General features: G+C 51.2%; 1 protein-coding gene across 1 annotated transcript; it reads left to right on the forward strand.

The window, feature by feature from the left end:
• Nucleotides 1-7885: 7885 nt before the first annotated feature.
• LOC121660591 (olfactory receptor 1G1-like) lies at nucleotides 7886-9275 on the forward strand (the record flags this gene model as incomplete). Its single annotated transcript, XM_042019987.1, has 2 exons — nucleotides 7886-8177; nucleotides 8538-9275. Coding segments are annotated over 2 exons (688 nt in total), but the record flags the coding sequence as incomplete, so codon positions are not given.
• Nucleotides 9276-13303: the final 4028 nt, after the last annotated feature.

The following is a 13303-nucleotide window of genomic DNA, read 5'->3' on the forward strand; positions in this document are numbered from 1 at the left end:
TGAGATTAACCCTTTTTTAGTGCTGTAAGTTTCCTCCAGAACAGATGAAGCCTGCAGACATCAATCCTCTTCCAAGTCTGAGGAAGAGGGAAGGTGAAGAGAACACCAGAGAGACACCAAAGTCAGTGAAGAAGGAAGAGCTGAAACCCTGAGGGAGGAGAAAGAAGAGATGCTTAGAAGCTGAAATTCTGTTGTAAAGCTATGGTGGTGATGGACAATGATACCTCAGAGTACCTGTTGTAATTTCATGAAAGCGCGGGGGGGTGGAGCGTTCAAACTGTACTTGTGAGCAAAAGTATCTGTGCTGAACCAAGCAAATGACCGTAATTGTGAGCAAAAGTACCTGTGCTGAAACAAGCAAATGCTGAAGCAGCTGTAATTTGATGAGAAGTTTGAACAGGGAGAGATGGAAGTGATGAGGACTCTTGCTCCAAATTGTAAGAAGACCTCTGTTCCTAGAGATGAAGATGCTCCCAGAGATGGGTGAAGAGAACTTTTGTTTCTGAACAGCTCATCCTAAAAATGGTACCCCAGTAGCTCAAGATTGGACCCTCAAAAGCAGTTGTGGGAAAAGCTGTAAGTTGGGGGAAGGGACTCTCGAGCAGAGAACCAACCCGGGCGGCCATTGCACTGTGACATTGAAGTCATGAGAGAACTTCCTGTGGAGATGACTCCATAGCATGAGGAAGAGAGACTCCTCTCCCTAAGTGAACTGAACAAGGTTATTATAGAAGTGGTAAACAGACTGAAAATCTCAAGGGTTGTCTTTTTACATTGTAGTGGGAGAAGGGAGAAAGGTGGGGGGAGGAGAAGTGTTCTGAAGGTTTGGTCTGAATTTTTTACCCTTTCTTTTAGGTCTGTTAATAAACTTCTTTATATTCTTTTAAGTTTTGTGCCTGCTTTGCTTTCTCCTAATTCTTATCTCACTGAAGGTAAATAAGTAAGTAATGAGTATTTTGAACCGAAACCACTACAGCCTGGTGATACCAAGTTGACTCTTAAGCGGGAACTGGAGGGTAATGCACTGGGAAAACCCAAATGATCCAAGGGATGCACCAAGAATCACACCTGATTGGGAAATAAGGCCAAGCTTGTATCAGTGGTTTCAAGTGTCACCTGGACAAATCCTGAGACACCTCCGGTACCCCTCTTGGGGAGGAATCCTTCCACTCCAAACAGGAGGATCAGGACTATTTAGGGCTGAGGGTTCTCATACTCTGGCCTTAGCCTGTGATTTATTTAAAAAGGAGGAGGAATTGCTACCTCCAACAGTGCCATACCATATACCCTGTCTGATTCACCCAAGTACTGGACATGCTAGATGGGTTAAATGTAAATGTCTAGACTGTAAAAATATTGGTATCGTAGTTCACTAAAACGACGCTCCCATTGCATGAAGTGTCGAATGCCAAATCTATTCCCCATCCAGGTAGAGCAAAGAACAGCTGAAATAGTAACCCTGCTTTGTGGATGGGAATTACTAGTGCCTGTTGAATGGGAGATACCTGAGGAATGGTGGGAAGTTGCAATTAAGAAGTGTCAAAAGCAATTTGCCTGGAAATCAGTGAAAAGGAAGTGATGAGGAAATAGAGGGCAAGACCGAATTGACCACTGTGCCTGCCACCAAGAAGATCACATACCCCTGCTGTGGGCAGCAGCCCCATAGGCACGGGAGGTGGAGGTATCAGCCATATCGGACCTCTGTTATTCCTTTATCTGTCACTCCTTTTTTGTCTCTTCCCTCTGGGGATACCGATGCAGCCATGCCATAGGTGTTACTGAAAGCTGTATATGGAAAAACATCGAGGTTCCTTTATCATTGTGCATACTCATGTCAACAGTCACTGTTACAACCCATCCAAAGTAGAAAACTGTATGCAAAATGGGAAAAAGTACTGGATTGCAGAAAACCTAGGAACAAGTGGTAGCAGGTTGGGAAGTAAATGTCCAAAAGGAGAAAGATGGATTTGTTTCACATAGATTGCTGGGAGTAAAGTCTCAGGCTTAGTAAAGAACAACCGGTAAACAAAAAGGCAAAGCTAGCACAGCAATCTACCTCTATATCGACCTCAATTCAAGTCATGTATGTGAAACTCAAACAACAATTAGAAAATGAAAAGGAAATCTCAAAATTTGGAAAAAACCTGTTTGTGGAATTAGGGGAAAGGATAGGTAAGGAGCTTAATGTAACCAACTGCTGGGTCTGTGGAGGGCCTCTGATGACAGAGGAATGGCCATGGAAAGGCAGTAGCTTGAGCCCAATAGAACTCCTTAAGTGGAATCGGACAAGGATAAGGGAAGAAAACAGACCAGAAGGGTGGGTACTGAGTTCAACGGTGATAGGAGAGGAGTGTCTCTGGCATACCAGGAACAATTTCCTTTACAAAGTAGGAAATACTCCCTGTAAGAGATATAAGGTCAGTAATGGAACTTTTACATGGTGGGTCCCTGTCATAGGTTAGCAAGCAAAGTCCTGGAAGGGATGTCCTTTCTGAGGGGTGCTTACTATCAGCACTTAGAACCTATCAGCGGCCAGTTTGAATATGGACAATTCTTTAAGCCACTTAAAATTGTGACCGCCTCTGTGATCCACATTTAAGAATAGACAAACTCCCCCCCAGCTCTCTCTCGTTTCCGGCGCTGGGACAGGTGGCTGCGGGCCCCGTGTGGGGGCCAGAGGGCCCGGCCAGGCCCTGCTTGGGCCAGGCCGGGCCAAGCCACAGCCATCCTGGAGCCGATGGACCTGTTCCAGCCATGGAACCCCCCCCACTGCCTTGCCGTGGGCAGCCGGAGCGGCTCGGCTCTCCCCCCTCTCCACTGCGATAAGAAAAAGTCAACATTCCAGCTGCAAAGCTGCAAGGCCGAGGTGAGATTGACCCTTTTATTGCTGTGAAGAGCTGAAAACCTGAGGGGAGAGAGGAGATGCTTAAAGCTGAAATTCTGTTGTGAAGCTATGATATATCAGAGTATCCCGTTGTAATTTCATGAAGATATGGGGGGTGGAGTGTTCAACTTGTAAGCAAAAGCACCTGCACTGAGATAGGCAGATGCTGACACAGCTGTAATTTCATGAGAAGTTTGGACAGGGAGAGGTGGACCAGATGAGGACTTTTTCTCCAAATGGGAAAGGAGAAAACCTCAGTCCCTAGAGATGCTCCCAGAGATAGTCCTAGCGATGAAGATGAGGAAGACCCTTTGCTCCCAGGGAAGGAGAAGGGCCTCTGGTTTTGTTTCTGAACGGCTCAACCTTAAAATTGTACCCCAAAAAACTTCAAGAGTGGACCCTTGAAAGCAGTTGTGGGAAAAGCTGCAAGTCGGGGGAAGGGACTCACATGCGAGCAGAGAGACTCCTCTTCCTAAATGGACTGAACAATATTTGGAAGTGGGCGGCTGGCTCGTTGTGATAATGTTTTCATAGCACGAGCAAGAAGAGACTTCTCTTTCTAAATGGACTGAACAAGGTTATTATGGAAGTGGCAAACAGACTGAACATCTTAAGGGTTGTCTTTTTCTATTGTCAGTGGGAGAAGGGAGGAAGGTGGGGGGAGGAGGGGAGTTCTGAAGGTGGTCTAATTTTTTTTCCTTCTTTTAGGTCTGTTAATAAACTTCTTTATATTCTTTCAAGTTTGGTGCCTGCTTTGTGTTTCTCCTAATTCTTATCTCACAGAAGGTAAACAGTAATGAGTATTTTGGACCAAACCACTACACTAAATTGGTGTTTCTGCCCAGTTACAAACCCAACCCACTACAGTCCCTGAGAAACCAGCTCTGTATTGGACTCAGGAGAAAACAAAGGAAAAGAATTGTAAGTACAGTAATAGGGTCAAACCCTTTCAATACAATGATACAAACAAAAATCCTTATTTTGGGATCCCATATATATCAAAATTTTGGGAAAATATAAATCAAGAAAAATTTGATCACTGGAGGGCACCAGATGGCCTATTTTGGATATGTAGAAAAAAGGGCACATGCAAAGCTCCCCTCTTGGTGGAAAGGGAGTTGTACCCTGGGAATCATACACCCAGGATTCTTTCTTTTACCCGAGCCAGACAGAGATCAACTAGGAATACCAGTGTATGAGGATCTGAAAAGGAATAAAAGAGAATTGATTGGAGAACCTCAAAAATGGAGAGATGAGGAATGGCCCGCTCAGCACATAATTGAAACGTATGGGCCAGCCACCTGGGCACAAGATGGGAGTTGGGGGTATAGAACCCCAAATTGCATGCTGAATCAGATTATAAGACTCAAAGGAGTTGTAGAAATAATAATGAACCAAACTGGTCAGGCATTGGAATTACTAGCTAGCCAACAAAGCCAAACAAGAGCTGCAGTGTATCAGAATAGGTTGGCTTTAGACTATCCATTGGCTGAAGAAGGAGGTGTTTGTAGAAAATGTAATACATCAGACTGTTGTTTGAAGATAGATGACCATGGGGATGCCATCCTAGATATAGCCAAAAATATCAGAAAAATAGCCCATGTACTGGTCCAAAAGTGGGAATCCGCACTAAAACTTAGCTGGTGGGATAATGTATTGGGAATAGAATGGTGGAAGAAGTGAGGCTTCTTCCTTTTATGTGCCACCGCAGGCTTGATATTTCTCCCTTGCCTGATCCCCTGTTTCATTCGATTAATATCTACTGTGGTCCAAGGCATGCAAATAGTACCAATGCCTGTGGAACCAAAACTGGCTACATCTGGAACGGCACAAAAGATCATGGTGTTAAAGAAGCAAAATGATATCAAAGATCCCTTTGAAGAAGCAAGATTGATTTGTGAAAAAAATGAGCAATTAAAGGCTAGAAAACAAGGGATACTGCTCAAGCCAAATGATCTGTAAAGAAAGGAAAAGGGAGGTATTGTTATAAATGTATTGTGATGTTGGCTTTTCGCATGTTACATAATGTTAGAAAAACGTTACCTAGTTCTGTAATGTAATATGTGATATAGAATGTCTGTTGTTTATGTAGTCAATTTAGAAAAGATAGGCAGAGAAAGTCTTCACATTCCTGGAGTATCTTATCAGAGAAGAAGAAAACCAGAAACCAGAGAGAGAAGAATTTATGGATGGAGCAGAGACGGAATGGAGCCAAGGAGGAAGATAAGGCTGATGGGATGATACACAGAAACTCCAAAGAATTTATGAATCATGCATGATTGTGATGAATATGCAATAAGAGATGTACTTTTAAAGACGATCTTTTGGATGTAGAGGTGTGCCTTTGGCTCTTTGCCAAAGCAGCTGGCCGTAATACCCTTTTTGCTATTGTCTCCTAATGGTCCCTTTTATTAAACTTCCCTTCAAATTTTACAAAGAGCGAACCTCATTTTTCACAACTCCTTGGAGGAGAGAATTGGAGGCCAGGATTGAACAAAAGCTCTTACAGACTCAGTGTGGAAAGGAAAATCCAAAGTACCTTAAAAACCTTGAGTATCTCAAAGCATTAATGAGCCCCACTGAGTGTTGTTACTGACAAAGAATCTCCAGGGTCTCATTAGAGCAGATAATTGGGGACCAGGATTGCACAAAGCTCTCAGAGACTCCCAGGCAAAAGCCAAAGCCAAAGTCCTTTGAAAACCCTGCAGTCCCTGGGAGCATTCAGGAGCCCCCCAGGGCCACTCCTGACCAAGGCTCCCCAGGGGCTCCTTCCAGCAGATCCCTGAGGCCACTGGGATGTGGGGAGATGCTGAGGGCAGGACAAGGGGCTAACAGTGCCCAGCCTTGCTGGGGCTGTGCCAAGAGGCCCCAGGGCCTCAGGACAAGGTGTCTCCTCCCAGCCCTTGGTGGCACAGACACTGCTGTGCCCCAGGGCACCAAGACTTGGCTTCTCTTTGTCCCCCCCTGCCATCCCTGCCTCCAGTTCTCTGCTCTGAGTGGAGCCTGGGGACACTTTCTCAGTCCTGTCCCTAACTGGGACCCATGAAAACTTCCAGAAACTTTGAAGTTCAATTCTGACTGGAATTCTTGAGAGGTTTGTGCCAGTCCCTGTCAGGAACTGATGTTCAGGGCCTCAGAGAGGGTCATTCCAGTCCTTGTGCTGTGTGTGTGCTGCTGAGCTGGGCCGGGCTCCTGGCACAGAGGCAGCTCCTGGCAAGCGGCAGCGCTGCAGAGAGACAGCTGTGGCCAGGAGCAGCTCCTGGGCACAGCCCAGCAGGGCTGGGGCACTGCCTGCAGCCAGCCCAGGCACAGCACAGAGGCACACAGGGCTTAAACTCAGCCGGGGCTGGGAAGGGGCTGGGAAGTGACTGCGGGAGAATCACTCCCAGCCCCTGGCACAGGAAGCCTCTGGCTGCAGGACAAGGCAGCTGCAGCTCCTGGAGGGATCTCCTGAAGCTGCAACATCCCAGTGCCTACGGATTCTGTGAGTACAACTCAGAGCATCTCGAGTGCAGGGGAGGTGAAATGCTCATGAGGCTCTGACGTGCTGAGGGTTTCTGATCACTCCCAGAATATTTCCAATACAAGGATTTTGATAGAAATGAGGAAATTTCCTGAGACTTTGTTTTCAGTTTCCTACCACTGGAGAATGGTGGGGAGGGAGGATAAATATTAAAGGTATTATGGATTTTGTCAGGTCCCTGGGACATCTGAACTGTTACTTTCAGTGATCAGCAGGTGCACAGGAGATCCCTCCTGTGCTTTCAGCCACTCCTGTGCCCATGGACAGCACCAGCATCACCTTGGCTGGACCCACCAGCCTTAGTCTGACCTGTCCTTTCTCCAAGCTGCAAACAGAACCTGCCCCAGCCAGTGCCCTGCACACAGGCAGGTTTCTGTAGGGCCAAGGAGAGTGCACAGAGATTTGGGGTCTGTGAGTGCTGGCAGGGAGAGATCAGGCACAGGGAAACAGCTCCAGGAGGAAAATCCCCAGGAAGCAGAAATGAGATCAGGGAAGGAGAGAAAACAAACCCAGAAATGTGTCAGGGAGAGTTTAGAGATCTCCACAGGATCCCCTGCAGTGCAGCCCCTCCCTCTGAACAAGCCCCCTCCCTCCTGTGCCCCCCAGCCAAACCTCTGCCCTCAGGGCCGGGGTCCAAGGCGTGAAGCCCCTCCTGGGCAGGCAGAGCTGCAGCAGAGCCGTGGGGCAGCTCTGCAGCCCCGAGCCCAGTTCCCTCTGCAGAGCACAGGGCTGGGAGCAGCTGCCCGGCCCTGGGGGCTCTGGGAGGGGGCACAGCTGGCTCAGGGTGATGCTGGCCCCAGTGCCCGACTGTGGGCAGGGCTGTCAGTGCAGCCAGGGCAGCAGCTCAATCTCCCTTCGTCCAGTGCCAGCTCTGGGACTCTTGGCTCTCTCCCCGAGGTTTCCTTCCAAGCTGGGAGTTTCCTCCAGGATGCAAATCTGTCCTGTAGCATCTTTGTGTTATCTGAAAGGCTCAGATAGAAGAGAAAAGCAGAGATGCTACAAGTGTGAAAATGCTGTCGGGTTGGTGAAATGAGCCAGGGGTGTCCTCGGCTACGAATGTGGTGCTGAGACCTTGAGAGAGGGACGGACATTTGGGGGTCTGTGGTGGATCCATCTGCTCCCAGCAGCACCTGGTGATCTTTAAGGGAAACATGGGAGGGTGAACATTCTGCATTTGAGAAAAGTGAAACAGAGAAACTCTGAACAGGTCAGAATGACAGAGCACCTCCCCTGAGTCTCCACTCATCATCTTGCCTTGCAAAAGTTGCTCTGTTCTCCCTGAGGGCAGCAGAAATGCTGAGGGCTTCTGATACCCAAGAATTCCAGGAGAAATATGGGGGGAGCTTAAAAACAAAAACCTCAGAACTCTTAAACACAAAAGGGTGTCTGTGTGTTCCAGGGAGGGTGGATGGGAAATGGCTTTGATTGTGTTTACAGACATCTCCTCTAACTCTTCACTGTCTTTTTCTCCACGGCAGAACCCAATGCCCAGACACAGCCAATGTCCTCCTGCTGCCATTGGCAGACACACGGCAGCTGCAGCTCCTGCACTTCTGCCTCTTGCTGGGCATCTCCCTGGCTGCCCTCCTGGGCAACGGCCTCATCATCAGCGCCGGAGCCTGCGGCCAGCACCTGCACAGCCCCATGTTCTTCTTCCTGCTCAACCTGGCCCTCACCGACCTGGGCTCCATCTGCACCACTGTCCCCAAAGCCATGCACAATTCCCTCTGGGGCACCAGCCACATCTCCTACTCAGCATGTGCTGCTCAGGTGTTTCTGTTTGTCTTCTTTATGGGAGTAGAGGTTTCCCTCCTCACCATCATGTGCTACGACTGCTACGTGTCCATCTGCAAAGCCCTGCACTACGGGACCCTCCTGGGCAGCAGAGCTTGTGCCCACATGGCAGCAGCTGCCTGGGCCAGTGCCTTTCTCAATGCTCTGCTGCACACGGCCAATACATTTTCCCTGCCCCCGTGCCTGGGCAATGCCCTGGGCCAGTTCTTCTGTGAAATCCCACACATCCTCAAGCTCTCCTGCTCACACTCCCACCTCAGGGAACTTGGGGTTCTTGTATTTAGTGCCAGTTGAGGACTTGGCTGTTTTGTGTTCATGGTTTTCTCCTATGTGCAGATCTTCAGGGCCGTGCTGAGGATCCCCTCTGAGCAGGGACAAAGGCACAAAGCCTTTTCCACGTGCCTCCCTCACCTGGCCGTGCTTTCCCTGTTCCTCGGCACTATTTTGTTTGCTCACCTGAAGCCCCCCTCCATCTCCTCCCCATCCCTGGATCTGGCCCTGTCAGTTCTGTACTCGGTGGTGCCTCCAGCCCTGAACCCCCTCATCTACAGCCTGAGGAACCAGGAGCTCAGGGATGCCCTGAGGAAAATGATGACTGGATTTTTTTCAGCAGCAATGAAGTGCCGGTTTTGTTCTCCACAGCTGCAGTGTAACTCAGTGCAGGCCCAGCCTGTCTGCTCAAGTTTTTCAGAGTGGTTGTGTGTGTGCAGGGTTTCCTTTTTCATTTTATGATAATGTTGTGCACAATGAAACTTTATTTATCCCATCATCATCCCGTTACTGGGATCATTCATCCTATTTAGAATTCACTGCTTACACCTCAAATTTTACCCAATGGAAATGAGGAATCACCTCCTCTGTGCACTTTAGCAAAATAAAGGATCCTGCAGCAACTTGTTGGTCAAAAATGCTTCCTTTGAAACCTCATCTGAATCTGGCAGGGCAGTGCCTGTGTGCAGAGGGGGAGAGAAGCTGAGTCCCAGCACAGCAGCAGGGCCAGGGAGCAGCAGCACTCGGTGCTTTCAGAGCTGCTCTGTTTATCCTTCCACGCTGTCCTTCTGTCCTTGTGGGAGCCCTCAGCTCTGGCTGCTGCGCTGCTGTCCTACTCTGTGGCTGTCTGTGAGCACAGGAGGGGTTGACAGTTTTGTGTTATTTAAAAGTAGACAGCAGTGGCTGGAATTGCTGGGCTGATCAGTGAAGTTTTTCAGAATTTTATGGCCCTGACATGTGAATCACAGGTGGATCACAGCGAGTCCTGGAGCTGCCAACCTGAACATGAATAACAGAATGGACAAAGCTGCAGCTTAAATGTGACCTTAAATAAATCCCCAGAGTGGCCAGCCCAGAGATCATGGTGTGTGAACTGGAACAACCACATTACAACAGGGACTGCAGACCCACCAAAACCCCACCCAAACCCAGCTCAGAGGGGCCATGGTGGCCCCGTGGCAACCACTGGGCACCAAAGCAGTGAAGCCGTGGAGAGCGAGAGGCTCAGTGGCTGACATTTCTGTGGGACGGGGCTGTCGTGTGAGGGGTGGGGGCTTTAGATCCCAGGGGAATCATTGCCCAGGGAGTTTTTGTTCAGGTCTGTAGTGCATTGATGCTGCCTGGACTCCAGGCACCCACCAAAGCTGCTCTCTCACTCCTGTCCACAGCTGGACAGGAGAGAGAAAATATAACAAAGGGTTCATGGGTTGAGATAAGGACCAGGAGAGATCCCTCATCCAACACCGTCCTGGGCAAAACAGGCTCAACTTACAGATATAAAGTGAATTTATTCATAACAAAATCAGAGCAGGATAATGAGAAGTGAAAGAAGAGCTTTCAAAACACCTTCCCCCTCCCCTCCATCCTTCCCACCGATGGCGCAGGAGACAGGGAATGGGGATTGTGGTCAGTTCATCTCCTGTGGCTTCTCCCGCTGCTCAGGGAGAGGAGTTGTTCCCCTGAGAGACCGTGGGGTCCCTTCCCACGGGAGACAGTTCTCCGTGAGCGTCTCTGACATTTGTCCAATCTGACGAGCAGCAGTCCTCCCAAAACTGCTGCAGCGTGGGTCACTCTTCCACGGGGTCAGTTCTTCAAGGCCAGGCTGCTCCAGCTTGGGAGCAGGGCCCCTCTGCACCGGCTCTGCCCCTGGATCACAGCCTCCTGCAGGCATCCGCCCGCTCCGGCACGGGCACCTCCCCCAGGGGCTGCGGGTGGATCTCTGCATTCCCCGGGGATCCCCAGGGGCTGCGGGTGGATCTCTGCATCCCCCGTGGATCCCCAGGGGCTGCAGGGGCACAGCTGCTCCACCATGGTCTCACCACGGCCTGCAGAGGAATCTTGGCTCTGGCTCCTGGAGCAGCTCCTCCCCCTCCTTCTCCACTGCCCTTGGTGTCTCTCTGTTGTTTCCCTCACATGTTCTCCCCTCCTCATCTTCTCTGACTACAAAAACACTGTGTCCCACTTTGTTTTCATTTCCTTCTGAAATCTGCTATCACAGAGGGTTACCAGCCTCTCTCAGTGGCCCAGCCTTGGCCAGTGCCATGTCCATCTTCAGAGCCATCGGGGATCGGCTCTGCCGGACATGGTGGAAGCTTCCAGCAGCTTCTCACAGAAGCCACCTCTGTGGCCCCCCCGCTACCAAAAACCAGCCCGTGCCAAACCAACACACACAGGAAGGAAAGCACGGAGCCCCAGCGCTCCAGGGCAGGTGAGAAGCAGCTCTGGCCATGCCAAGGTCAGCCGGGGCTGCCAGGCGGCCCCAGGAGCCCAAGGCAGCCAGAGCTGTTCCATGGTCCCTTGGTTCCGTGGGCCCTGCAGGGTCACAAAGGCCCCTCGGTTCTTTGGGGCCAGCAGTGCCACAGTGGCCCCTTGGTTCCGTGGAACGCCACAGGGTCACAATGGTCCCCTTGGTGCCACCAGCCCTGCAGGGTCACAATGGCCCCTGGGTTCCACGAGGCCACACAGGGTCACAGTGGTCTCCAGAGGAAGGGCAGCACCGAGCCCCAGGGTTTCAGGGGCAGATGAGACACAGCCACCAGAGGCCAAGGCCAGCCACATCTGTCTGTCCTGGCAGGTTTGTCTGGGAGCAACCCTTGGATATTGGGAATTTGGGAGGTGGAATCCCAGTTTTGGCCATGGGCACCTTGTTGAGTAACACAGTTCTGTGCTCGCTGCACGAGCTCTGGCGTGCCCTCGGTCAGAGAGAGTCCAGCTGCGTTACTTCTGTGCGTTGCAGAAGCGACTTTGGCATCAGGAAAAGTGCTGCTGGCTGAGCTCGCTGGCTTCTTTGCAGAGGAGACACAGCAGGAGCTGATGATATCGGCTCACGTTAGTTGGGAGATAAAGGAAGAGAGAGAGGGCTCTGGTCTGGCTTCCCACAGGTTTATTGTCAGAAGTTTAGCAACCAGAACATGGCAATGATCTTAATCTGGGATCCCGCCGAGAGGCTTTTCCCTCAGTTTTAGAGGGGGTTTGAAAACTGCGGGGAAAGGGGAAAACAACCAATGAGTTACAAGCCAGGGGGAGGATAAAATTCAACAGGAACTACTGGGAGATACAACAAAGAACCAGTGAATAACCAAGTAAGAGGGAATTCTCCCGAACAGGGAAAGGCAGTTTGGAGCCGGGCGCAGCCCCAGGGGGATGCGGCTTAAGCTTCTGAGCCGTCCATCGATCCACCCTGCGAGTCTGTGTCCGGGGAAATTCGATCCACGGCAGGGTCCGGGGCTGATCGGCATCTCGCTGCCCCAGCCCAGCAGTGGGCTGGCTCATAGCAAGAGCTGAGAAGGATGGGTTTTTTCCACATGAAAGAAAAGCACAAAGTCTGGGTGTTTCGGGAGAAGATGAGAGGTGGCCACCATGGGCGAGGGCAGCCAGATCTGTCTCTCATGGCAGCTTTTGTCTGGGAGCAATCCTTGGATAGACAGAATTTGGGAGGTAGAATCTCAGTTTTGGCCATGGGCGCCTGGAGGAGAAGGATGGTTCTTTTCCTTAGGAAGGAAATCATGGAGCCCCAGGAGCCCCAGGGCTCCTGAGCCAGCCCCTGCTGCCCCGGGAGGGAATTTGGGGAGGGGGCAGGGGGGGTGCGCAGCCCCCGCTGGGGGATGACCCCGGCCCAGCGCCCTTCGTTCAGCACCGAGCTGGGCTTGGGGCCGCAGGAGGAAGAGGCCGATGGGAAGCAGATCCTGCAGGGGGGACAGGGCTTGGGCTCAGGGCAAGGTCCTGCCCTGCACACCTGGCTCAGGTGTGACCCTGCCCCGGGACGGGAGCGGGACATTCCCATCCCCACGGATCAGGGCTGGGAGCAGTGCTGGGATCATGGACATGGAAATACTGGGAGCGACTGGGACTGCAGTGTGGGCTACTGGGAGCTACTGGGAGCTACTGGGAGCAACTGGGAATGACAGGTGTGTGCTGGAGGCAACTGGGATATACTGGGAATGAATGAGATCATGCTGGGGGCAACTGGAACCATGCTGGGGCAACTGAGGTGACTGGGAATGAGCATGCTGGGGGAAACTGGGATCAACTGGGAGTGACTGTGTCTGTGCTGGGGGCCACTGAGGTCATACTTGCAGTGACTGGGACTGTACTAGGGGCAACTGGGAGCAACTGGAACGATGCTGGAGGTAACTAGGATCGCACTGAGGGTGACTGAGATCATACTGGGAGTGACAAGGAGCATGCTGGGGGCAATTTGGACCATGCTGGGGGGAACTGGGATATACCGGGAGCAACTGGGACATCACTGAGGGTGACTGGGAGTGGCTGTGGGCAACTGGAATCATGCTGGAAGCAACTGGGAGGAAGTGGGAATGACTGGGAGCATGCTGGGGGCAACTGGGGTATGCTGAGAGAGACTGGGAGTCACTGGGATCATGCTGGGAGTGACTGGGAGCGTGGCAATGGCCTGGGCTGGCTGATGTGGGGCCTCAGGGTGCGCAAGGAGCACTGTGACACTGCGGGGCCCCTGGAACTGTTATAAACGACACAGATCTGATATGGAAATGAGTTCTTAAAATGCATTGAGAACTCGATAAAAATGGCAAAGCAAAAGGGGGCAGCACTGGGAGCGTGGCTGGGTGCCAGAGGCTCGCCCACAGAATGCCCAT

This window comes from Corvus kubaryi, unplaced genomic scaffold (assembly GCF_017639235.1).
Source record: "Corvus kubaryi isolate FWS band 111438036 unplaced genomic scaffold, C.kubaryi_AGA036_p1.0 36625, whole genome shotgun sequence".
In the NCBI taxonomy this organism is placed as follows: Eukaryota; Metazoa; Chordata; class Aves; order Passeriformes; family Corvidae; genus Corvus; species Corvus kubaryi.